Below are 27,031 nucleotides of genomic sequence, written 5' to 3' on the forward strand. Positions count from 1 at the left end.
TGCACGAACCCCTTCATCTTGCTCTATGACTGATGGCCATTTGACTGTTTGGAACCTGCTTTACTCCCAGCCCCAGGAATAGGATGACCGGACGCTTGCTTCGAGCTCAGGTGAGGCTGACTCTGCTCAGGTTTTCATTTTTAAGAAACTATCTTCATACAAATGTTCCAGTACTTCAGGCATTCACCTGCCTTTGCTTGATATTTTAGCCCACCAATCCTTTGAACCTAATCAGTTGTTTGTTTAAATTGTATTGTCTTATAAAGTGCAGCAGGTCACATGGGATTATTCCACATAAGATCTTTGCCAAGTGTGTCCTTTGTCAAGCCACAAACTGCATCCACACACCTCCATTCTAAGACAAGAAACATCCAGTTCTCACTCATTTTGTGTGAAATTTTACAAATTACATCATGTTCCCTAATGTAGAGAAAGAGTTGTGTGTGCTGGGAAGCAGAACAAGATGCATTCCTTCAAAAGATTACATTTCTAAAGATGAAACTGCTAAGAGAGCTTTTAGCAGCTTGTTCCATGTGAATCCCACATCATAATGATGCCACCACCAGGTTTGACAGTTGAAACAGGGTTTTTGCATTTAAAATTGTCACCTTGACTCCTCCAAATTAAAAAGTATTTGTATTTTCAGACTTTTGTCCCTGCCCCATTGTCAACATGATAAACATAAAAAAATAAAATAAGTTTTATCCATCTGATGAAGAGATGAAACTCTCTCTAAAAATGCTTACAACTGCCTATTTTAATATTTCAAACTCCAAATATATGTTAACATGCATTGATACACACACTGGGAAACAACCTTGGCGCTACCACAGAAGCTAACTTCCACAGTCTTCCTGCTCTTCGACGTTCAGCCAATCACTGCTAAGGAAAATAATTGCCGCTCCTGGATTGGCTGCTTTGAAAGTAGCAGTCAGTAGCATTATGCGTTTGAATTTTAGCTTTCCAAGCTGAATTTGTTTGAATATTTTAGATATGCTCAACAAAAAGTGCAAATTGGCAAGATTTTCATGAATAATTTGGAGTTAATGTGTGCTCCTTAGAAAAATATGATAATCTACAAATACTAAAACATTAATAAGTGAAGATCTACTCTACATAGATAGAAATATACATATGTATTTTCATACATCTATGTAGGTTCTGTTGTTAAGAATTACAACCTCTGTAAAAGCAATCTGAAAATTTTTGGTGAACCATGATATTTTTACATAAACAGTGGTTAAACATGGGCTGAAAACCCTGTAAAATGTGTAAGAAGTCAGAAAAGTCTTAAAGATCTCCCCCTGATTGAGGCAACCGTTCTTTTCTGTCAGGTCTCATGGCTTGTGGAGTTGGCTAATGAAGCTCTACATTTACCAGAACAGTACATTTTTAATTTCTGGTTTCCATTCATTCCCCAAAGTCCTTTTGCTTCGGTTGAAATTAAGTTGTAGGTAAGTTTGAAAGTGTCGTTTTGTACCTGGTTTTACTGAACTAATGGACATTATTTTACACCTTCACATGGTCCATAACATTCATGTTGCCATCGCTGGGCACATGAATGACCAAAGTTATTTTCATGCCACGTTTTTCTTTTGTTTTGTTTTTTGTTTTTTTCCAAGAAAGATTCATGTTGGTGAATTTAAAAGATTATTTTGATTGCAAATCTGCACTGGGTAAAATGATCATATTTTTGTTGTTATTCCATTTGGACTAATTTGCTGTGATTCTTTCATAAATGTGGATCAGTTGGGTTGTTGCTAACATTTGGTGTGAATTTAGGCCCAATTAGAAATACATTTACCTTTTACCTCCACGTAGGAGAAGACGTCACAACGACCAAGAAAAATTAATGGCTGTAAAAGATCACAATAAAGTTTTAATTGGAAAGAAAAAAAATTGGAGAAATAGTTGAAATCTTTTACCCTGTACATCTGGAAGGTCTAGTTATTTGATGGTATAATTATAATAAAACTCATACCACAGATAATTGTAGCTCTTTAAGCTTTGTACTTTTGACAATCTGACTTTTTTTGAGTGAAAACTTGCTAATAATTACAAGCTAAGAATCTTCTGAAGGAACCAATGAAAGCCGACTGCAGTGGAAACTGGTGCAGTTTGAAATCGTCTTCAGGGTGTTGAGTAACAAGGCAGCAGATAAAAAGACGTTTTTCCTCAGACTATGAACACGACGTCATGAATGGGTTCACTGGGTTTCTGTTCCTACTGGTTATTTACTCTGCTGATTATTTACTCACAGTAAACAAATAAAAACAGGACCGTTAGTTTTAATCCCGTTTAGGAATACTACTTAATGGGTAATGAGTGGATCATTTTTCCTGCCTCCTTCTCCTGTTTCCCAAACAAGGCTTGGCCTGCATCCAGCTTTTATTACGCAAGCCTATTGAAACCATAGATCGAGCGCGTTCACTCATGCGGCCATTTGCATCTCCTAATTTGTTTTTGTTTGTTCTCTTTGGCACTTCCTCCTCTCCCACAAGGCAGCAGCAATTATCCGTGAGCGAACGGGCCCCCAGGAATGCCGGGTTGCAGACTGGACTCAGAACAACACGCGTTTGCTGCCTGGAATCGCTGCTTTACACCCAGTTCAGGCTGCAGCAAACAAATCATATTACGTAAAACAATGGCTGCTTTTGAAGCCAGAGGAGACGCTTCTGGAAACAAATGTTGCAATTACCTTTACTGGCTGATTTATGCAAACAGGTGCATGTTTCTTATTGCGTCATTTATCATGAATATGTTTCCACTGCAATAACACAAAACCTTACAAATTATATTGGTCTCGTTTCTAGTGCATATATCTTAGTATACTTGGAAAAAAGACTAAAATAACTTAAAAGTAACTTCCTAGTAAGACATAGGACATTGTTTTAAGTCAGTAATTGATGAAAAAGTGCCAGTTTTACTAGCAGATTATGTCACTTTATCGTGGGGAAAATGTCTTGTTACAACTGAAATAAATCTGCCAGTTGAACTTTTACTTTTTAAAATAAATATTCAGTTATTTTTGACTTAAAACTATTCAATCTTGATGGAAAGTTGTAAGTTAGTTTTGTATGGCGGCATATTAGTGTCTTTTTAGATAGAAAAGAGATTAATTTAATAAAGTTTCTTGAAAAACATGAAAATTTCTGAGCTTCAAAATTCAAAGATTTGCGACCAAAAAACTCAGAAATTTTGAGATTAATCTCTAAAATTTTCTAGAAAAAAACTAGGAAAATTTCTGAGCTTGTAAGATTGGAAATTTTTGACTTTTGGAAATTTCAAAGATTCAAAAGTAGAAAATGTTCTACTTTTGAATCTCAGAAATTTCCAAGTTTTTTCTAGAAACGTTCTGAAATTAAACTCAGTGTCTTGTTATATATATGAAATAATCTGTCATTGGCACTAGAACTTTCTCATCAGGTTTAATGAATTATTGACTTGAAACAATCTCATATTTCTTGTTGAAAAGTGATTTATAAGTCAGTATTGTTTGAGTTCAATGTACTAAGATATTTACACTACTTTCAAAATTACTTGGTAAGATTTTGTGTTTCTGCAGTTCCTGCAGTACAACTAAATATTAAAAAGTAAAAGAGGAATCACTTCCTAATTACCAGATGCTTCATCTTTTCTGTGCATGTTGCTTCATAAACAGATTTAACTTAAATATCTAAACTCAGGCTTTCTTTGAATCCCTGAACCGAGTCGCTCTGACATCTCAGCAACATTTACTTGTTTTTATTTATGTACTTAAAACTTCCTTTTTGCCAAACTGAGTTTAACGTTTCCTCTCTGCTGTTGCTTGAGGCCACTGTTGTGAGCCTTGTTGGTTTTTAGATCTTTGTTGGTGTCGGAGGAGGTAATCTGAACCTCCTGCTGGTGGAAACTTCTTAGGGAAATAGAAACATGTTGGACGGTTTTTCTCGCTGGTGAATTGAGTCTCTGTGGTTCCTTGGATTCTCATGCTGATGTGACTTTATTCTGAATCTCTGAATTTAATTTTGCATTTCTTTGCGGCTCTTTTAAGGTATTTTTGCAGTTCTTTCCAATAATTTAAATTTGTCATTTTTATATATGTTACACTTGTTTTGCGGTTTGGATTTATAGTTTGGTCATTCTGCACCTCAGCATTTTTTGGGACTCATTTTAGATTAACTCACAGCTTATTAGGACCACTGTAGATCCAAAAACAAAGAATAAATTTATGCCAAAAAAATCTGAAATTTTGAGATTATTATCAGAAAAAAGTGAAAATTTCTGATTTTAAATTTAAAAAGTTACGACTTCTGAAAATGTCAGTTTCAAAAGTAAAAACGTTTTGATTTTTTCGAGGAAATTTTTGAGATTGTCAAAATGTAGAAATCTCAAAATCTCATAAAATAAGTTCCTGTTTTACTGAGAGGTTTTGTGTAAGTTAGTTCTGTGTGATGGAGTATTTATGCCAAGAAAGGAGTAAATTTAAAAATACATTTCTGAGCTTGAAAAGTCAAACCTTTGAGACAAAAATCTGAGATTCATTTCACATATTTTCTAGAAAAAACATGGAAATTTTCTGAGGTTGTAGATTCGAAAATTTTCTTCTTTTGAAACTCAAAAATTTTAAAGTTTTTTCTAGAAAATTTCCGAGTTTTTTGGTGGAAACTTGCTCCTCTTTTTTCTTCAATCTACAATGGCCCCATTACACCATCATACAAATTTCTATCAGGTTTGTCCTTTGTTGTTTTTTTCTTTTTTTTATTTCCACACCTCAGTTTGGTCAGTTTCTGTCTTCAGTACCTGGTTGACTTTTCTTCACTCCATTAGAGAATTTTTGGCAATAAAGTCTGATGAGCAAGAAAATTGGTAAAAATGCCAGTTCTAAGAAATGCTAAATTGTGACCCGTCGGGTTTTCTCCTCGCTCTCTTCCCATCCGTCCGGGTCAGGCCTGTAATCCTGCGGCTGCAGATTTACTAGAAGGTTCTGGGAGAGTCTCGGTTCACTGGGTCTGTAAGTCCAAGCCTCTTAGCTGAGTGTGAAGCTCTGACGCTTCCTTCTTATTTAACCTCCTATTTGTCTGGCACTTCCACGAAAGTGAATCTGGACAGACTGAGACTCTTACGGCACAGACAAAACAACAACAACAACAACAACATCATCAACAGTTTAAAGCAACTGCAGGGGGAGAAAATACGTTTAAAAATCAAAAATCAGCTTCATTCTGCAGCTAATCAGCTGTTTCTCTTCTAAAATGTTGTAGTCGGATGAAAAGGACTGTTTAGTGCTTTCAGAAGATTTAAAACGAGTTCTTCTGTTTTTGCATTTTTTTACACTTAAATGTTTCAAATCATGAAAATATCTTAATATTGGACAAAGGTAACTGGAGTCCAAAAATCTAAATAATAAAAGGAAATAATAGTTTAATTCACTATGGAGAAAAAGATCAATCCAAATAATCATGTTCCTAATTTAAAAAACGAATCTGCTGAATCCTGAATTAACTGATTAAATTACAGTTTTTATTGATTCAAGTACTTTTAAATTAGCAGGTTTCAGAAAGCCTCATCATATAAAAAAATCATTTTCAAGACAGTTGGACAATAACTAGTTACATTCACTCAATTACATTTACTTTAGTAACTTTTTGGAGAAAATTTACTTATAGTATTACTTTACTACGGCGTACTTTTTACTTTTACTTGAGTAAAAATGTGTTGAAGTAGTTTTACTCTTACTTGAGTCCTTTACCCTCCTCTAACAGTGGTACAGCTAGTGTGTGAAAATGACAAAGACAAGATCTGAGAACAGAAATGCTTGTGAATGAACAGAACCAGGCGGTTCTGTTTCACCGTCGGATCAGAACTCAGAGGATGAAATGCAGTGAAACCCGCCGGACCGTCTCTGGGCGGCTCAGCCACAGAAACAGGCTGCAGCTTTTAAAATGTGGTCTGGGCCGATGAAGGTCATCCTGACGGAGAGGAGGGCTGAGCAGCACCAGGATTATCCCGCTGCTCGCCCCGCCGCACACTAACCCAAATCTAATCTGGCTCCCTCTCTTCCAGCTCATCATCATCATCATCATCATCATCGTTGCTCTGCAGACCACAGAGCGTTTATGAACACATTCACCTCCAAACTCAGCTCAAGATAAAAGATGTAAATCTAAAAGACTGCAAAGATTTACTCAGCTTTAACAGAATCAAAGTTTGAAAACAGTAGAAAAGTTTTCTCTGTTATGTTGCAACAAAAACAAGCAGAAGAAATGTTTCATTTCTGAAATCTGCACTGACCTGAACTCTGCAAACAGTCTATCTTTTACTTTTTCACAGTATTTTAAAGCTCTTTGAACCGCCTGGCTGCTGAAATGTGCTTTACAAATAAACTTGAGTGATTGACTGAAAACAAGCTTTATGTGACCAACAAATAATTACACATTTTCCCATAAGTGAAATAATCTGCCTGTGGAACTAGAACTTTTCCATCAATTTAAGGAATTATTAACTGAAAACAAGCTCCCATATCTTGCTGAATATTTACTTGTAAGTCATTTTAGTCTTTTTTCAAGTGAACTAAGATATTTGAGCAGAAACTCGACCAAAACACTTGGTCAGATTGGCTGGAGGCCTGTGGAGGGTTAAAGCATCCAGCGCTTCGTGTGGAGAGGAAGATGTTCTGCTGGGGGAAGGGACAGAACGGACAGATGGGACGAACACATGGTCCATGTCAAACTCCCCTCCCTGCTTTAATCTGACCGGTCCGGGGGGGGGCGAGGGATGAGGGAGGGAGGCCGCCGGGTTTCGCCTCCACTTCTCCCTCTCCTCTCTCCTGGCAGCAGCCGACACAGCCACAGAGCGAACAGAGCAGGACATGGGCAACAAAGCAAGCGGTTCTGCTGCCAGGCGGTGCGGCCGGGGCTCGGGCTGAGGCTCTGGGCTCCAGCCGGACCGGATCCGCCGCTAATCCTCTGACCGGCCTGCCGGAGGGCTCCGGCCTCCTGGAGGATGTGAGGCGCTCTCTCTGGGGAAAAAGCTGCCGGTGCTGGAAGTTCATGGCCAAATGTAGAGCTTCGGTGGGCGACGACAAACACATGAGAGGGACGATGTCGGCCACGCAGGGGATGAGCCGCACCAGCGTCTACAGCTACTTCCTCAACATGGTGGCCTATCAGGTGAGAGCTGAGGAGCCGCAGACCCGCAGGAGAAACTTCACAGCTGAGCTGAAACCACAGAGAAAGGAGAGTTTAAATCTGTTGTCTCTGTTCTTACTTGGATTTTGCTGAGAAGAAGCCTGGCTGACAAGACCGGCTCTCAAAGAAGCTCCTGAAGACAAAAGATGTAAAAGATTTCACTGCAAAGGGACAAAATGTTTCCATTTATGGTCCACTTTCTAGCGTGAACCCTGAAACAAGACAAAACTTTAAAAGTGTGAAGTAGGAGTAAAAAAAATTTCTAATATTTTCAGATGACTCAGAAATTTCATAGACAAATCTTGGACATTTCTGAGCTCCAAAAGTCAAACATTTGTGAGAAAGTTTTTTAGAAATTTTGAGATTATTCTCAGAAATTGTCTCGAAATTTTTTTTTGTTGAAATTTTCGTCTTTTGAAACTCAGAAAATTTACAAAAGTTGAAAATTTTCCACTTTACGAGCTCAGAAAGTTTCAAAGTTTTTTCTGTAAAATATGTGAAATTAATCTCAACATTTGAGTTTTTCCTGGATTTTTTTTACTTTTAAGCTCAGAAATGTCCAAGCTTTTTCTAGAAACTGTGAAATGAATCTCAAAACTTCTGAGTTTTTTGGCATCAAACTCCTTTTTTTTCCTATTTACGATAACACTGTAATAATAATAATAATAATAATAATAATACAGTAACACTAATACGCCGCCTTACAAAACTTACTTACACGTAACTTTTCTGCAAGATATCAGATCAAAAGTCAAAAATCCCTTAATATTTATAACAAAACGTACGACTTCCACTGGCAGATTATTTCACTGATAACAAATCATTCTGTTTCTTTACGGTATTAAGCTCCTCTATTTTGCTTAGACATTACTTGTAAGTGAACTAAGATGTTTGCACTAGAAACTCGACAGAAATACTTGGTAATATTTTGTTTTGCAGTGTTGCTGTAGGTAAAAAACAGCAAAGAAAAGGAAGAAAATTCCCTTTTTATTCTGATCATTATGAGTTTATGTTAATATTGCTGACTGAATCCGATCATGATGCGTTCTGTTGGAGATGCTTTTATAAGTGATTTGTAATCTGAAGTATTTTCTGAAAACAACAAGCTGCTCTGGTCAACAACTAAAAGTACAAAATGTTCCTCATGTTCTGCATGAGTTAAAACTACAACAAACACATTTTAGGTCTGCAGGAGTTTGAAAAGTCTAAGTTCCCTGTTTGTTGTTCCTTCTCTGTCAAACCTTACACACGTTTAAAGCTTTTCTTCAGCAGTGGAGTGTTACGCAGTGAGTTTAGGATGTTTGAGTTTTTCTGGAGTTCTCAGTGAGTTCTTGGCTCTTGGATGATTTATCTTTTTATTTTTGGCTCTTCTTTTGTGAAATCTTGTGAGCAGCGTTTTCCTGTGTCCAGATTATGTTGAAATTACGCCTTACTGCTTCCAGATTATGACCCAGATTATTAGTGCTCAGGACTTTAGAAAGTTGAACAGTCAGAAGGATTTGGGCCAGATGGACTGCTCTCTAAAACGTGACAGTTTTTAGCTACTGTCTTGACTTCTGACACTTTTTTTCTTCATGTGTTCATCATTTATAGTAATGAGGAAAAGTATTTGCATCCTTACACATTTCTTGTTTTATCATGTTTAAGTTACAGTTTTTATTCAAATGTCAATTTAATCGACTACAAGAAATCTACCCAATCTGATCTACTATAATTAATTAAACTAAAGCTAATTAATTTTAATTAGTAATTTGCTGCTGCCACACATAAGCATTTCTTAAGCAGAATCTGTTTGAAATACTGGATTCTGATAAAAGAGCTCTAAAAGCAACGCATCTGAAAGCAACACTAGGTCAACTATTCCTTAATATTGATGAAAAAGTACAAGTGGAAGTAGCACTTTTTCAAAATATTTCCCTTGTTTTATGTAAAATAATCTCACAGTGGAACTAAAGCTCCTCTGTTTTGCTGAAAAGCTACTTGTAAGTTAATTTTGTTTTACTTTAACATCGTCGCACCAGATGCTGTTGGATGTCCAGAAATCAAAACCAAAACCAGAATCTGCTTTGACTGGATGGAGCCTGAAACACAAACAGCTAAAAATAAACTCAAAGTTCCTCTTTATTAGACAAAAACTGCAACCAGAAGATTTTTAGTTTTAAATAATATATCTTAAAAAAAATCACACACTGACTCATACTGAATCTTATTTTTTGGAAAATAATGGATCAGTTCTCTGGATTTACTGATTTACTGCAAATCATCCCCAAACCATGACACATCCACTTCTCTGCTTCACAGCTGGCATGAGGTTTTCTGTCTAAATAATTCAATTTTACACTTATCTGTACAAATAATATTACTACTGAAGCTCAGGTTTTTGTCTCTCCTCTTTATGGCAAAACATAATCTGACCTTCTTCCATGCAAACCTGGAATAAAAGTCAAACCTGTGCAGTTTCCTTCTGCTTGAACAGCTTTCAGACTTCTTTCAGCATCTGGCAGCCTGTTTTCAGGGTGAACTTGTTGAGAAACAAGGTTGGCCCTTATTTTAAATTACTCCCACTGTAAACAAAACGCAAAGTTTCTGCTCTTTCATTTCCAACCATTTGAAGTGAGAAAAAATGTCAGTTTCCTGAACTTTTCAGTATTATTTTAATTTCTATGTCAAAATAGGATTTATTTAATGTGTACACTCTGTGAAAGCAGCAGCTGAACAACGTTTTTGTGCAATAATGTAGTTAAACCTCCCCGACTTTTTATAAAATCTATTTCATCCCAATTTATGCACCTTGTAGCATCGGAGCATCACTCCAAAAATAAAGAATCAGTTTAGATTTAAAAGAATATCTTAAGCTATAAAAGTTTGAAAAGGATGAAAAAAATGGTTTTTTCAAGAATTACTACAAAAAACAAAATCAAAGAACAACCTTCGCAGAGTCACGTCAAAATATTTCAGATACGCTGCAAAGAAAAGTAATGAGAACAACTGACATTTACTGGTTATTCAGACATAAAGTATTTTTGAATTGAATCTTGAACCGTAAATTCAGAAGGATTTGAGAAATTTAAAGGAAAACGTAGTTCTGGTGAAAAATCCCCTCCAGAAAACCAAAGTGAACATGACTGGCTGAAACGTGTAAAATTTCAACTTTAATTTCACACAAAAATATTCTGCAAAATCAGAAGAAACTTGAGAGAAAAAAAAACAGACAAAAGGTTCATCAGAAGACGAGTCGGAAACTTTAACTGCAACTAATCCAGGTCAAAATGTTCACAAATAGCATCAGCTGGCTAACAATGTCAAAATTTCTCTTTCTGTGGAATAATTTAATCTGAGTTGAAATGAACATAATCTGTGAAACGTGTTAAAAAGTATTTCCTCTTTACAAACAATGATGTTTTCGCAGAATGGGGCTAATAATTCTCTCCTCAGCTGTGATTATTGTGCATCACTGCCAGTATAATTTGGCTATTTTTAAGTCTGAGCGATCGTTCTGTGTTTATGGAAGATAATCTCTCGCTGCAGCAGCTTCCCTCAGCGATCTGTAATCCTGTATTATGAACCTCAAACTGGGCCACAGGACAGACACCTGTCCGTCACACGGGTCCAGAGAGGCGACCAAGTTTCAGCAGCTGAACAGTTTCACCAGGATTTCTGTCAGCTCGAGATCTTGCACAGGAAAATAATTAAATCCAGCATATTTAACATTAAGTTCCTCTTTGCTCCAAAGTCTTCTAAGTTTTAAATTCAGAAAGTGAAGAGTAACATTAGCATCTCAGTCTGAGGAAAAAGGCCCACTAGCTAACCCAGGGGTGTCCAAACTTTTTGTCACATGGGCCAAATTTCTCAAGTCAGAACAACCTGCAGGCCCAAAACTAGTTAGCTTGCTAGCTAAATATTTTGTTCAGAGGTAGCTTTTTAGCCTATAGTTAGCAAGCTAAACAGTTAGCTTGCTAACTGTTATTTGATGCAAAGCAAGATCTTTAATGCTTTGAATCTGCGTTAAACTCATTTGAGTTGAATGATTGAGGTTCTGAAATATTAGCAGTAATTTGGGTTATTTAATAAGGCATTCATAGTTTTAGGCATCCAGTGACTCATTCTTACTAAATGTCTGACTATTTTATTTTAATTATTATATTTAGTTTATTGTTGAGCAGGTAAAACTTTTTAAGAAATTATATATTTTTGTGTTTGCAGCTTGCTAACTAAATTTGGCTTCAAATTAAGTACTTAGTTAGCAAACTAACTGACTACAGTGGAAATATCTTTGAAAAGTGAAGCTTATAACAGGTTAAAAGAAAGGAATTCAATTTGTGCAAACATCTGTGAAAGTTTCACCTATTTTATTGAGCAAAATGTCTCTTCAAAGTGCCTGAATTTGAAAAGCATAAATGATTAAGGTCCACTCCAGTCCTCATATTGATGGGTAATCTCTGCATTGTTCTTCAGATTATGATTTGCACTTGATGAGTAATAATTAATCAGAACGCACCGTTCCACAGTGCAGCCATAAAATCGCACATCCCTCCATTAGTACGTAGATCAACTGTTCTTTAATAGGAGCAGAAAAAGCAGCTCCAGTTGATGGCTGGGAGGATTTATCCTGTCCTGCTCGTCATGTTGTGGCCCGAATAAACCAGGCTGACCTCCAGACTCCAGAGTTTACTCTGGCAGCAGACAGATGTGCACGCCTCCTAAGATTTAGTTCAGGATCAGCAGAGACGGGCTCGCGTCCAGCCGTCCGTCAGAATCCGAATGTTTCTGGTTTCATTAGATTAATCTGTCACCAACGTTGCTGCTGCCAAGTCTGGTAATGTAGGTTATTTGATGCTAAACAACCCGACTGCAGACTGGTTGATGCTTTGAATCTGTGTTTAACTCATTTGAGTTGAATGAAAGAGTTTCACACATTCACTGTTATTTCAGAATCAGGTTCTGAAATAACAGCAATGATTTGGGTTATTTATATTCAAAATATCCAGAAAGGTTGCTAACTAAATACTAAGTACAAATCTAAACTTAGTTTGGCTGCAAACTAAAATATTTAGCTTTTAACAGCTTGTTTGCTTGCTAATTAAATATTTTGTTTAAAGCTAGCTATTTAGCCTAGCTAAACTGTTAGCTTGCTAACTAAATACCTAGTTTGAAACCAAATAGTGAGCTTGGTAACTAAATATTTGGTTTCAAGTACAGCAAGCTAAATATTTAGCTTCAAACTAGGTATTTAGTTAGCAAGCTAACTATTTAGCTACAAGCTAAATAGTTAGCTTTAGAAGCTAAATAGCACTTTGAATTACCTTGTTACTGTAATGTGGTGGACAAATACACTTGATTGATTGATTGATTGATTAAAATTGAATTAAGATAAAACAGAGAATTGGACTCCTCACCTCATTCTCAGAAACACTTCTCTAATTTATTACTGGATACATCTCTGCATATTCAAATACAGATCTACAAAGTTTTAAAGGTGATCTATTATGCAAAATTCCTATTTTTTGCATTTTGTTTTGTTCTTCCATTTGGGTCTCAACTGCTTCTGAAAGAAGCCCACGCACTTAAAAAAAACACCCAGCTGTTTTTTGACAATAAGTTGATGTTTTTGGTGTTTGGAAAATGAGCCATTTCAAAAAGCTCCCTATTGTTACATCGCATTCAATATGCACTGTGCCATTACCTAGCAACCCCAGGAGGGCCGGGCCCCGTTGCCTAGCAACACAAGCGGAACTCCAGCACCTTTGGCCAGCTTTTGTTGTTGACTTCCTGCATTCTTGTTGGTTGTGCAGGAGGCTCTGCTTCTGCTTTTCAAAGATGTATGGTTGTATAATTATGCATCTGTCCGCAGCCATTTTCACGTACGAGTGTAAACGTTGATCAGAGCAGACTAAAATCTCACTATTGAATTATTTTGTGCAAACAATGAAATGAAAACGTCTTGTGTCAGCCATCAACCATTCTAACCTGTTGAAGGATCATAGCAGGTCATCTTTAAACACAAAGTGTTGTTCTTTTCTTCATTTGCTTCAGTTTTTGATTAATTCTCCTCAGATTTGTTGCTGCTGTGGACCGGCTCCTTGCTCGCTCTGCTGTGCCTTCTGCCCTCCTGTCAAATCGTCCACCAGCACGCGGGTCATGTACACCCTCTTCCACATCATGAGCTGCGCCGTTTCCTGCCTCATGTTGTCCCGCACCGTCTCTGAGCTCGTCAGGGAAAATGTGAGTTTAATATGGCATAAGGAGCAAACACATACTTTCAATTCAAAGGTTTCATTCATATGTGAGCATGTAGCAAAATAAAAACACAAAGATTTTAAGCAAAACTATGTAAGCTAATTACATATTTACTGTTTCCACAGAACCAGATGCTGTAAAATCAAATGATTTGATTAGATAATCACACAAACCAAGGCTAGCTGCCTCAGAAAAGCAGGTTAGCTGTACTGGAGCTGTACTGCTAAATACAGACAGTTACCTTCAATCTGTGAGGGGTTGCCAGCCTTTGAAAAACCATTATTCATTCATTTATATACTAAACATTCAGTTAGCTTGCTAACTGTATAGCTAGCTTGAAGCTAAATCATTAGATTGAAAGCTGTAAACTAAATATTTAGCTTGAAAATAGCTAGCTTGCTAGCTGAATATTTGTTCAACACTAACTATTTAGCTAGAAGATAACTTGCAAATTAAATGCCTTTTCTTGGTAACTAAATATTTAGTATGTTCTTGGCCACTAATCCTTGTCAAGAACACAAAATGTTAACAAGTATTATTGTCTAGTTTCCAGTACAAATATCTTAATACACTTGAAATAAGACAAACTAACTTGCAATTAACATTTTTAGCCAGAAGTAAGAGCTGCTCAATAAGTCAATAATTCCTTAATATTGACTAAAAAGTTCTAGTTTCACTTGTAACTTGGTAGAAATGTCTTGTTGTGAATTAAATAATCTGCCAGTGAAACTAGAACTTTTTCATCAATTTTAAGAAATTATTAGCTTAAAACAAGCTTTGTATCTTTCTTAAAAGTTATTTGATAGTTAATTAAATGGAAATCATTCCAAATCTGTGCGTCTGATTCAGGGAACGAGAAGTTGGGGTCTGATGAAGCTGCGTTTTGTGCTTCAGGTGCCTTTCTTCAACGTGGTGTGCGACCAGGCGCACGGCGGAGGCCACTGTGAGATGCTGGTGGGATACTCAGCAGTCTACAGAGTCTGCTTCGGCACTTCCTGTTTCTACCTGATGATGGCGATCTTCCTCATCGACGTCAAGTCCAGTCAGGACTTCAGGGCGCTCATACACAACGGGTTGGTCCCGTCATTTGGTTTTGTTCATCAAAAGAGTTGTGAAGTAACTAGCTGCATTTACATCAGTTACTTTTGGAAAACAACTATTTTATGAGTATTTTTACTACTGATGCACACCTGCATTTTTTGTTAACAGTTTCATAAGTTTCACACTGAAAGAAATTGATTTGGTTTGGAATTATGGAATTCTCACTTTAATCTGAATTCTGAGATTAAAGTCAGAATTGTCTTGTTTTTTTCAGTCGTCCTAATCCTCTACCGTAACCCAGTGCTGTTTTATCAAATACGTTTGGATTTAAGTCATTACTTTTACTTTGTCTGAACAATAAGTCCTAATCTTGTCTTTAAATACTTCCCTTCATGCTTTAAGGAGAACGTATTCCCTGCAGCTCACCTGACCAGACCTGCACGTCTATTTAAAGCTCTTTGTTGCTGCACTTTCCATTGCAGAGCGCTCGATTAGTGCTGTGACGCAGCACGGATTAGGATTTGACAGCCTGGATTGTTGCTGCTCTTTGGAATAAGAGTCTTAGTGGAGCCTTAGTGAAAAGGCTGCAGGGTCTTTGGCAGGTCGCAGTGGTCTGTAAGAACATGCCCAGAACCCTGGAGCTGCACAAATCAAACTTCATCCACTGCTTTCAAATGTTGGGTAGAAATGTACAAAGTAAAAAGAAAGTACACCCACTTTCAGTGGCTGTTTTACCTGGAGAAAATCTGGCCCAACACTGCAAAAACACAAAATCTTACCAAGTATTTTTATCTAGCTTCAAGTGCAAATGTCTTAGTACACTTGAAATAAGACGCAAATTAGGTATAAGTAACTATTATGCAAGATAAAGGAGTTTTTCTAAGTCAGTAATTCTTTAATATTGATAAAAAAAGTTCCAGTTCACTTATAATGACATTTGTCCATGTTAAGGTTAGTAATCATAAATACAGATTTACATTAATCAATCACTTCAATTTTTTATTTTTATTTTTTGCAATTCCACGATTGTGGAAATTCGTGCAGAATCAACAGATCCTCACACTTTGTTACTAATGTGTAAAAGTGAGTTTATTGCAAAATTTCTGCATAAATTTTATAAATTATTGGGGTTAAGTGATGCTAACCTCTGTAATGGCATATCATGGCCAATGCAGATGGGAACGAAAAAGGAGGAGTAAATTTCTGCCAAAAAATCTCAGAAATTTTCAAGAAAAAAACAAGGAAATTTCTGAGTTTGAAAAGTCGACAACTTTTCAGACTCGATGCTTTGTCGAATTTTGAAACTCAGAACATTTCCAAAAGTAAAAAATGTCCGACATTTGAAGCACGGGCATTTCCAAATACTTTTTTGTTTTTGCTGAAAAATGTAAAGATTAGTCTTTAAATTTTAAATTTCTGAGTTTTTGTTCTATCTACATTTGCACCAATACGCTGTCTTAAACTCCCACCTGCAGATGGCGGTATTTCTTACTTCTACACGTTATAGATTCTTTTGTCAAAATGTGGCAGAAGTTTTTGAAATATTTTTAAAGTAGCACCAGAAAATCAGTGAATTTGACTGAAAAAAAATCACAAAAAGGAAATGATTTGACAATCAATCAATCAATCAATCAATCAATCAATCAATCAATCAATCAATCAATCAATCAATCAATCAATCAATCAATCAATCAATCAAGTATATTTGTATGGCACATTTCAGCAGCAAGGTGGTTCAAACACAGAAGTTATGAAGGAAATACCAATTGTTGCCTGTTGGAAAATATGTTCAATATTATTTGACCTAAATAAGGTATTGAATACTGAAGTTACTTATCAAATGCAAACACAGCTATTTCTTAATATTTTAGCAGCTGATGGATTTTATTGATACATTCTGGTTCAACCGACTCTTTGAGAAGATTAATAATTTTTATATGACCCAAAATGAAAAGGTTTATGACTCTAAACTAATAATTAATTTATTTAAAAAATAATTTAGTGAGTTTCTACCGCTCTGTCTGGTTCTCTATTTATTTAAATGCTTGAATAAAATTTCTTGTAATTTTTCTGCTAAAATATGCTCTGTACAGTTTTTGAAGTTTTTTGATTTTCTTTTTTGTTAGGTTTTGGTTTTTAAAGTTCATCACCTTGCTTGGGATGTGCACTGCTGCCTTCTTCATCCCGACAGAATCCTTCCTGCACGGTGAGCAATTTATCTTATTTTTATTTTTATTTTTCATATTGTAATTTGATCTGTGTGTATGTGTATGCTGCAACCGTACAGTAATTTCCCGGTTGGGATAAATAAAGTACTTCTATCTATGATCCAGATGCACTTCCTTTAAAACGCCGCTGGAGGGCAGCAGCGGTCTGCGCTCAGAATCCCTGAGGAGAATTAATCATAGGATCATAAATCTTTCCAGCGTGTTTTTCCTTCTGTTGGGAACCATAAATGTGGTTGATATCAGAGCTGAATTATGTTATCGCTTCCATAAATTATCTGAGCGCTTGTTTTCCTCTGATTTCCACTCCCAGCTTGGCATTATGTTGGTGTGGTGGGAGGGTTTGCCTTCATCCTCATCCAGCTCATCCTCATCACGGCGTTTGCTCACACCTGGAACAAAAACTGGTGAGTCAGAACGAGATGAGCTGCAGCAGAAATTTTAATTCTGGGAAATAGAAACTGAGAGATGCAGAAATAAAAAAAATCCTTTGAATTTCAAGCTGCCAGACTTTTCTTTCTTTTAATCCAGCAGATGTGCAAAATTGTAAATGAACTGAACTTATATAGCACTTTTCCAATCATTTTGACCATTCAAAGCACATTACATTAGATTGACTTTCACCCATTCGCACACACACTCTTATATACCAATACACAGGTCAGTAGGCCTGTTAGGTGCCTTGCACAGGGGCACATTGACATGAGGAAGGAGGAATCGAACCTACAACCTTCTGATCACAAAATGACTACTCTACCTACCCACAGAGCCACAGCTGTAGTATAGGGAAAAATATGAGCAAATTTCCACAAAAAAATCAGAAATTTGGAGATTAATCAAATTTTGTACAAAAAAATTTGGAAATTGCCAAAATTTTGACTTTCAAAACTCAGAAAATTTCCAAGTGTTTTCTAGAAAATTCCTTAGATTAATCACTAAATGCCTGACGATTTTAGGTCGGGGCTTTTTGACAAAAAGTTAGGTCTCCGCTAATTTAAATTTAATTCCTCCATTATTGTGTCCGTCAGGTTGACGGGAGCAGCAGAAAACAAGCGCTGGTACCTGGCGGTGATGTGCGCCACGCTCTTCTTCTACACCATCGCCACCATGGCCTTCACCTTCATGTACAAGTACTACACACACCCCATCGCCTGCCACTTCAACAAGGTCCTGCTGTGGGTCAACCTGGGGCTCTGCGGCCTCATGTCCTTCATCGCCGTCACGCCGTGCGTCAAGCAGAGTGAGTCTGACGGAGGACAGGAACCGTCCACACCTTCAAACCTGCAACTCAGCAGACGGCATGTTTTTACATAGTTCCTTCACTGTTTGGCATTAAATCAGTTACTGATTTAGGTCAGATGCACTGCGAAAACACAAAACCTTACCAAGTATTTTTCTACTTTAATGCAAATATCTTAGTGCACTTGTAATAAGACAAAACTAGCTGATATAAGCAAGATTAGGTTTTTATTTATCAAAATGAGTGCATCTCTGGTGATTTAAAGGTTTTTTAATGTTGTTTCTAAGCAGAACAGCCTCGCTCTGGGCTGCTTCAGGCCTCCATCATCAGCTGCTACGTCATGTACCTCACCTTCTCCGCTCTGTCCAGCCGTCCGCCAGAGAAAGGTAAGGAAGCTGCCGACACTTAGCATCCACGTTCAAGGCTTCTTCTCTTTAAGAAAACTAATGCAGAAACACGTGGAAGAGGGTCTGTATCGTTCCTGAGCCAATTTCTATCAATCATGACTCTAATGAGAAGAGAATTTATTATAAACTATAATAAATTATAGTTTATTAAAATAATTATTTTCTGGCTGCTGCCTCTGCAGATCTGCTCAGCATTGCATCTTTTTTTAGATGATTGTTAGCATCTTAGCTCCTCAGGCGAAACAAAACCTTCCCAGCATCTGGATTCACTCTCCGTTTCTGTCTTGTTGTCAGTTTACTATCTCTAAAGGGTCAGAGGTCAGGGTTAACTTTTAGGTGTTTCTTTATGGCCTTTTGGGTAAAATATTTAACCTGTGGGCCAGCATTTGACCCAACAAAGACAAAAAACCCTGGAACTAAACACGTATTTTATTGTTTTAAGGTGTTTGCTTTACTTGAAACTTTTTCTTTTTTGAAAAACATATTATTTTATTCACATATTATTTTTTGATAGACTACAACTGATTAGTTTTCAATTTTGAGAAATAAAATCTCACTGACAGGTTAAAGTCTACCACCTGCTGAGAGAAATGGGTATTACTGCATAATAGCTAAAAAAAATAAATAAATAAATCAGTTCTACGCTTTTCTCAACCTTTCTACAGAATTCAGGTGCTGGAACAGAGAAAGCTGTAGAAAAAAGATGATTTTGTGTCTGCTGAAGCATTTTTGGGTTGATTTTGCCAAATGTTTTAGCTCTTTATTCTCCTAAAAGTCGACTCATTTTCAATCATCTGTTCTAATGCCATCAGGTTTTCATCTTAAAGGCGGACTATTGTGTAAAATTCATATTTTTGTTCTCCCATTTGGGTTTCTACTGCTCTAAAAACAGTCAAAGAGCTAAAAAAAACACCCAGACAGTTTTGTTAATAAATTAATATTTCTTGGTGTCTGGAAAACGAGCCGTTTCTAAAAACCTTCAGAATGTAACGTCACAACTCAGCTGGCACTAGCCCGTTACCTAGCAACTTCAGCAGAGTTCCGCCCATTACCTAGCAACCCCAGCAGAGTTCCGCCCGTTACCTAGCAACCCCAGCAGATTTCCGCCCGTTACCTAGCAACCCCAGCAGATTTCCGCCCGTTACCTAGCAACCCCAGCAGAGTTGGTCAGCTGGTTTTACTGCCGTTTGCTGTACAATGCCTGCTGGAAAAGACAAGTGTTTTGTTGTTGACTAGAAACCACTTGCTGCATTTTTGTTAGTTGTGCAGGAGGCTCCACTTCTGTTTTTCAAAGACATATGGTTGTTCAGTAGCTCATCTGTTTGCAGCCATTTTCACCATTTCATAGAAAAAATGTAATGAACGTGTTTTGTATCGGCCATAGATTTATCTTAACCTGTTCAAGGAAGCATAATGAGTCACTTTTAAACAGTCATTTCAACACAAACAGGCCCACAGCATCACACTTTCTCTACCAAGCTTTACATGGTAGCTTTACTTGGTACAAGCTTTACTTTTAATGGGAGGATTTTCCACATTGTTGCATGTCAAACAATTTTACTTTTAATTCCTTTAATTCCTAATTTCCTTCTCAATCGTTTCTTGGGATCTAATATTTTACTTCAGCATTTAAAATGTGAAAACATACGGAGCTAACACATGAAGACTCCGGTTACCGCCTTTGTTTTCCCTTTCTTCTCTGCTAATGACTCACCTGCTGGCCTCAGGAGAGACAAAGAGCTCTTTAATGATGACGATGTAAGTGCAGCCGCCGGTTACAGGCCCCCCGCCCATCTTATCAGGACTTTCATCTCATGCAAACATACAGACACCAGCGCAGATAACCGGGCTGAGATGTGCTGCGACATGCAGACTTTCTGCAAGCGGAGCAGACGGAAAGATGTTTGTTTCACATTCCTCTGACAAACCACTGACAGCGTAATAGCAGAGGAAAACATCCAGCAGTGTCATTACACGCGTTCTTACACAGCGTGTCATGATGAGGAGGAGAGTGATAAACAGCGTCCGGATAGAAGGAGAAAAATGCTTAATAAACGTGTTTTAAAGCTGCTGAATTTGCTGCTTGTTATATTTGTTCATCAGATTTTGTGTCACCTACATAACAAGATAAGAAAAAACTTAAATATGACCAAACTGTGCATAAAAATCAGCAGTAATATTGTACTTACAATGCAAAAACTCACAATCTTACCAAGCATTTTTGGTCTATTTTCAAGTGCAAATATTTGAGTTTATTTTTATGTAACAATTACTTAATATTGATTAAAGAGTATTAGTTCTACTGGCAGATTACTTCACTTATAACATTGGAAAAATGTTTTTTTTTTTTGTCTCTTTGTAAGACATTTTTCTCTTGTTGCAAGTGAAGTAATCTGCAGGTGGAACTAGAACTGGGTTGCTAGGTGACGGGCTTGGCTGGCGTTGCTAGGTAACGGCTCCAGTGGAACTAGAACTTTTTCATCAATATTAAGGAATTATTAACTTAAAACAAACTCCTCTCTCTTGATGAAAAATCACTTTCAAGGTGTTTTTGTTTTATTGTACTAAAATATTTCCACTAAAACCTGCACTAATCAAAAGAAAAAAATCAAATATTAAAGTCATTATTTTTTAGAGATTCAGATCCATAAATTGAAAGAGAAAGTGCTTTAGTTTTATCATGTCAGTCAACTACTAAATAATTTTACTCATTCACTGCAAAAACATAACATTTTACCAAATATGTCCAGTTTCTAGTTCAAACATCTTAGACTCATTTTAGCTGAAATTGGGGTCAGTTTTAACCATTTCACCTCCACTCCAATACACTCAGCCATGTTGGAAATCAGTGACTGTATGTACAGTAGGTGTGTGTGTGTGTGTGTGTGTGTGTGTGTCAGCAGTGCAGAGCGTTGTAGCAACATGTTGGGAAAATATGTACGCTCCAGGCCTTTTAAAAAAACATTTTTCTAACGCCGCTCACAAAGCCACCAACACAAACCAGAAAACACTAAATCTTACCACGTAGTTTTGGTCTGGTTTCTGATTTACAAATATCTTATAAATGTTGTGCCAAATATCTTCTAAGAACACCAGAGCACTAAAATCAAAGTAAAAAGATTTTTGCTTTCACTGGGTGAAATTTGGCCCAACACTGCAAAAACATAAAATCTTACCAAGTGTTTTGGTCCAGTTTCTAGTTTAAATACCTTATTGCACTTGAAATAAGATAAAACTTACTTACAAGTAACTTTTCAGCGGGACATGGGAGTTTGTTTTAGATTTTTAAAAATCCTTAATATTGCTGAAAAACTTCAGATTCCACTGGCAAATTATTTCACTTATAGCAAAACAAATTTTCTCTTGTTACAAGTAAAATAATGTGCCAATGGAACTAGAACTTTTTAATCAATATTAAATCAATTATTTACTTAAAACAAGCTCATAGCTGTTGCTGAAAATTTACTTGTAATTTAGTTTTGTGTTATTTCCATTCTACTAAGATATTTGCACTGTAATTAGACCAAAAATGCTTGGTAAGATTTTGTGTTTTTACAGTGTACACACATTATTGCACTTTCCAGGTGAGTTCTTAGGTCAGTTTTTCACCTCTATATGTTTTTATTTTCTAAAAGCTGATTCTTCCTCTGTACTTTGCTGATACTTTCAGGGCTTTGCGTTTAATTGGGAACGATTCATCCTGGTCTTCTAATAAACGTTATGTGGTCCATTTCTCAGAGAAATCATTAGAGTGAAACGATATAAGCAATTATTGATGCTCAAATGAAAATCAGGCAAAGATTGAATTTCGAGCAAACATTTGCTGTTAGCTACGTTTCCCGTTTCCCTGGGGAATCTGTGAAACGACCCTCTGGAAACTCAATGGGATCTCTGGATTTTAGTATCGGAGTATTTGTGAGTTTGGTTTGTGCCTGACCATGTGTGTGTGTGTGTGTGGGGGTGTGTGTGTGTGTGTGTGTGTGTGTATGTGTGTGTGTAAGCATCTTTACGAGTGTCAGAGGGCGTGTGTGACGGGGAAGCTACAGCTGAGGCCCCTTTTACAAGAAAGAAAGGAATTTCTCTCGTATTAAATGGAGAACGAATCGATAAAGCCACCCTGTGCTGCAGCTTGTCTGCTCTTCAATTAAGTTACGATAAAAAACACATTTGCTCCCATCTTACAGCCTTTTTCCCCCTAAACCAGGGTGAAATTATGAAGTTGAAGGCACTTCAGAACCACAAAGTATATGATGTTTTCCAGCTACATTGTGTGATTTTATGGCACAACACAGTAATTATTTTACCTTCAGCTGTTATAAAAATGCTACATACATCAGGGATGACTTTAAAGAAATGTAACGCCGTCTCTTTAAGAAACTCCTACTCTTCCTTCAGGAAGGCACCACAACATAAATACGGCCCCTTTAAAACTATTTTTTCTGCCTTTTTAAATTTTATTTGCTCTATAATAAACTAAGCGTAAAATTGTATTTAAATCAACAACATAGTCGGATGTTTTATTGAAAACATATATGCATGTATATAAATATGTAAATCATTGTCGATGTAAAACATAAAAAGGTTTTGTACACCAACAGTTTCAAGCATTTTGGGGTTGATTGTTTTTTATTTGGCTTGTAGATTTGAGTAAAAGTGGGTCGACATTTTTGGTTCTAGTTTCTCCAAAGCTTAAACGAAAGCAAAAACATTGCTAATTATTGGGAATCTATTTTTTAATCAAATTTTTTAATGTCGTTTTGCATACCAGCTTAGCTACATCTTATTCCATTCTGGAATCAAGGCCCCACATAGAATCTGTGTGGGGCCCCACACAGATTCTTGTGGGGCCACACTTTGGACATCCATGCACTTAACCCTGCTGTGTTGTTGTGTGTGTCAGTGGTGTACCAGGGCATGAACATGACCGTCTGTTACCCCAGTGTGGGGCAAGATGGCATGAAGAACGAGGGCAACGCTGTGGCCATCATCGGCGCCGCCATCATGTACTGCTGCGTTCTGTTTGCCTGGTGAGTCCAAACTTTACACCGCAGAGAACATCTGAGTTTTTAGACAAATACTCACGCTGCCACATCATTTTCATTTATTTCATTTTTTGCAGTAATGAAGCTTCGTATCTGGCCGAGGTGTTCGGTCCGTTCTGGATGATCAAAGTTTATCGTTACGAGTTCCAGAAAGCGACGTGTTGCTTCTGCTGCCCAGAGGAAGAAGCAGGTCCGATTTACTGTCGTCCTCAGTGAAACTAAAACACTGAGGCAGTTTTAGTTTGATAAAAACTAACTCTCAGGTGCCGTTTGTAAAGTTACACAGTCAAAAACTAACAGCAAAAATTTAGGTCATATGAGAAAAAAACTCACTCATTTATAAATATCACAGTCTAAATATTTAGCTTGTTGACTGAATATTTAGTTCTTAAACTAAATATTTAACTTAGTAATAAAACATATGCCAAATACTTACCTTTCCAACTAAATATTTAGCTTACTAGGTAAATGTTTCACCTTCTAACTAAATATTTAATTTGGTTAATTTGGTTTAATTTGGTTAACAGGCTAAATAACAAATATTTAGCCTGTTAATAACATATTTTGTTTGTAATCTGTTGCACCATTAGGTCACATTTAAAACATATTCAGTTGTTAGATTTAATGCAGTTTAAATATTTTATTGCAGAAGTTTTAAAATTTTGATATTTTCGTTTTTTCCAGTTGAAGATGAGTTTGTGGTTGATGATGACAACAAAGGCTGTCAGAAGGTCATTCATAATGAGACGCAGCGGGTGGCGTACAGCTACTTCTTCTTCCATTTCGTCTTCTTCTTGGCGTCGCTGTATGTCATGATGACCCTCACTAACTGGTTCAGGTAAGACAGGAACCGTTTTGTTTTAATGGGGACAAATTTTGCATGTTTTCTTACTTCCATTTGTGTATCAACTGCTTCTAAAAACAGGCCAAGCACCAAGAAAAACTTTTCTTTTCAATAAGTTAATGTTTTTGGGGGTCTAGAAAATGAGCCGTTTCAAAAACCTCCCAAATGTAACGTCGAAAATCAGCTGCCCTGTAACCTGGTAACCCCAGCTGAGCTCCAGCATGTTTGGTCAGCTGGTTTATCTGCTGTATGCGCTGTACAATGGCTGCTGGAAAAGACAGGTGTTTTGTTGTTAACTCACCATCCAGAAACCACTTGATTGTGCAGGAGGCTCAACTTATGTTTTTCACAGATGTACGGTTGTTATATAACTGTATATCAGTTTGCAGAAGTTTTCTCATGTAGGCGTAAGTGCTGAGTTAGGGGTGCGGCCAGCGGCAGCTCATTTGGATTTAAATTGACAGGACGCTGTAAAAATACGACATTTTAGGACCACTGTAAATAGAAGAAACAAATAAGAGTAAATTTCCTCCAAAAAAAAATTTTGAGATCCAGCTCAGACATTTTCTTTACAAAACTCAGAACTTGTCTGAACTCATAAAGTGTAACATTTTTTAATTTGAAAATTTCCAAAAGTTGAAAATGTGGGACCTTCCAACCTCATAAATTTCCAAGATTTTTGTAGAAAATTTATCAGATTCTTCTCAAAATTTGAAGGGTTTTTTTCTCGCAAATTTTTGACTTTTCAAACTCAGAAATTTCTGATGTTAATCTAAAATTATAAAAAAAAAAAATAGCAAATTTTCAACTCATTGAGCTCAGAACTTTCAATATCATTTCTAGAAAATTTCTGAGCTTGAACTCAAAATTTTTTTCTAGCAAAATTTAAACTTTCAGAGCTCAACGTTTTCCTGTTTTCAAGAGAATTTCTGCGATTCCTCTAAAAATTTTATATTTTTTTTCTTTCAAATTTTCCACTTTAACAGCTCAGAAATTTCCACGTTTTTTTTATACCAAATTTCAATGATAAATCTCAGAATTTCTGAGTTTTTTGGAAGAAATTTCATTTTCAATTTACATTGGCCTTAATACATGTCATACTAAAACTGCTCATCCCGAAAGGAGCTCAAAATAATCTCAAAATAATCTCAAAATAATCTCATTATCTCAGAATGATTTTGTGCAAAATAAGGCATGAACATGTTTTACATCGCCCATCTTCACCTGTTCAGATGGCCGATATAAAAGTGTAACAGGTGGCCTTTAACCTCATTGTGTCATGACTTCCTGTTCTGAATGTTGGCGTCCTCTTGCAGCTACGAGTCGGCGGTGCTGGAGACCACCTTCACCCACGGCTGCTGGTCCACCTTCTGGGTGAAGATGTCGTCCTGTTGGGCCTGCGTCATCCTCTACCTGTGGCTGCTGCTGGGCCCGCTGTGCAGCTGCCAGAACGAGTCCAGGCCGCGCCGCTCCCGCATCAAACGCCGCTCTGCGTCCTGCCGCCACGTCAGCGTCAGCGTGTGACACCGTCAGCGCCGCCCCAACACAGCCGAACATGAGCGGAGCGGGTCGGCCGCGACGCTCTGGAGGCCGCTGGCGTCACACTCACAGAGTGAGAGTGAGAGCCGAGCACCGTGCCAGATGGCTGCACTCAACCACAGTCAGGGACGTGATTGTGACTTTAAACTCTCAGAACGAATTGCCAAAGGGAGCCGGAGGAGAGGAACGTACACTGAAAAAACACAAAATCTTACCAAGTATTTTTCTTTACTTTCTAGTGAAAATATCTTAGAGCTCCTGAAAAAAGACAAAACTAACTTACAGGAAACAGGAGCTTATTTAGAGTCAGTAACTAAATTTAATATTGATGAAAGACTATTAGTTATCTAAGATCAGGGGAAAAAGTCTAGTTATGTATGAAATAATCTCCCAGCAGAACTAATTCTTTTTCATCAATATTAAGGAATTATTAACTTTAAGCAAATTTCTATATCTTGCTGAAAAGTTACTTGTAAGTTAGTTTAATTGTACTAAGATATTTGCAGTAGAAAGTAGATAAAAATACTTGGTAAGATTTTGTTTTTTTGCAGTGTATTTCTCGGGATCTGAAATAATGTGCACGTTTTAGATCTTTACTGTTGAAATGTGATAGTATTTTTTATGATCATTTCTTTCCAACATTTAGACAGCCAGTGTCTCGATGTTTGCTGTAACATGACAGCAGAGGAACAAACCCGACACTTAGATTATTTTATTCAGCCTTTTTGTCCTCTGATCATCTGATCATGTAGAAATCTTGTGAAAACTCGTCCCACCTCAGGCCACACACTTCACAGTCCTCGGAAATGTATTTTTATTCCCTCACATTAAGACATCTGTTAATACATCATCAGTAAATACAACAACAGGTTTCTGTTTGTATCCACTTTGCATTCCAGCAAACCGTTTCTGAACAATTTGGGAATGTGTGCGCTTCTTTTTACTGTTGCATGATTGTTGCAATCCCAGTTTTTGTCACTAGATGTCACTGTATCAAACATGATGAGCATTTAAATGAGAAGGAGTAGAGAAAAGGTTTTTAAAAATGTGAGAATTGGAACCTGTGCAGAATATCGTGAGATAAGCTGCTTCATTTGGAAATCCGTCACTCTGGTGGATGAGCGCGCTTCATCCTGAAATGAACGATGGTGTCTGAACGCTAACATAGGGCTGGGCAGCACGGCTTAAAAATTAAATCTCAAATTATTTTTATACCAGATCCAATTTTCAATTTTAGTAGATTTTTGTTTTTTCACATTCTTTTCTGAAAAAGAAATTTCACAGGAC

General features: G+C 37.0%; 1 protein-coding gene across 2 annotated transcripts; it reads left to right on the top strand.

The window, feature by feature from the left end:
* On the top strand, nt 1-26,177 carry serinc4 (serine incorporator 4). Of its 2 annotated transcripts, none has more exons than XM_007558848.2 (11): nt 1-110; nt 13,224-13,391; nt 14,301-14,479; nt 16,574-16,653; nt 16,986-17,079; nt 17,701-17,912; nt 18,203-18,298; nt 23,220-23,346; nt 23,439-23,551; nt 24,046-24,199; nt 25,522-26,177. In XM_007558848.2, exons 1-11 carry the CDS (start codon nt 84-86, stop codon nt 25,727-25,729), a joined length of 1,458 nt encoding a protein of 485 aa, XP_007558910.1. In that variant the 5' UTR covers nt 1-83; the 3' UTR covers nt 25,730-26,177. The 2 variants fall into 2 exon arrangements, with proteins under 2 accessions (XP_007558910.1, XP_007558907.1); XM_007558845.2 differs by lacking the exon at nt 1-110 and adding an exon at nt 6,669-7,151.
* Nucleotides 26,178-27,031: the final 854 nt, after the last annotated feature.

The sequence above is a fragment of the Poecilia formosa genome, unplaced genomic scaffold (genome assembly GCF_000485575.1).
Source record: "Poecilia formosa unplaced genomic scaffold, Poecilia_formosa-5.1.2 Scaffold99, whole genome shotgun sequence".
Classification (NCBI taxonomy): Eukaryota; Metazoa; Chordata; class Actinopteri; order Cyprinodontiformes; family Poeciliidae; genus Poecilia; species Poecilia formosa.

Excerpts from the sequence above, each read along its gene's own strand:
- serinc4 (XM_007558845.2), top strand. The coding sequence starts at position 7,032 with ATGGCCAAATGTAGAGCTTCGGTGGGCGACGACAAACACATGAGAGGG. Across the intron at positions 13,392-14,300 it reads CTGAGCTCGTCAGGGAAAAT|GTGCCTTTCTTCAACGTGGT; the intron begins GTGAGTTTAATA and ends TTTGTGCTTCAG. Across the intron at positions 23,552-24,045 it reads CTGCCCAGAGGAAGAAGCAG|TTGAAGATGAGTTTGTGGTT; the intron begins GTCCGATTTACT and ends CGTTTTTTCCAG.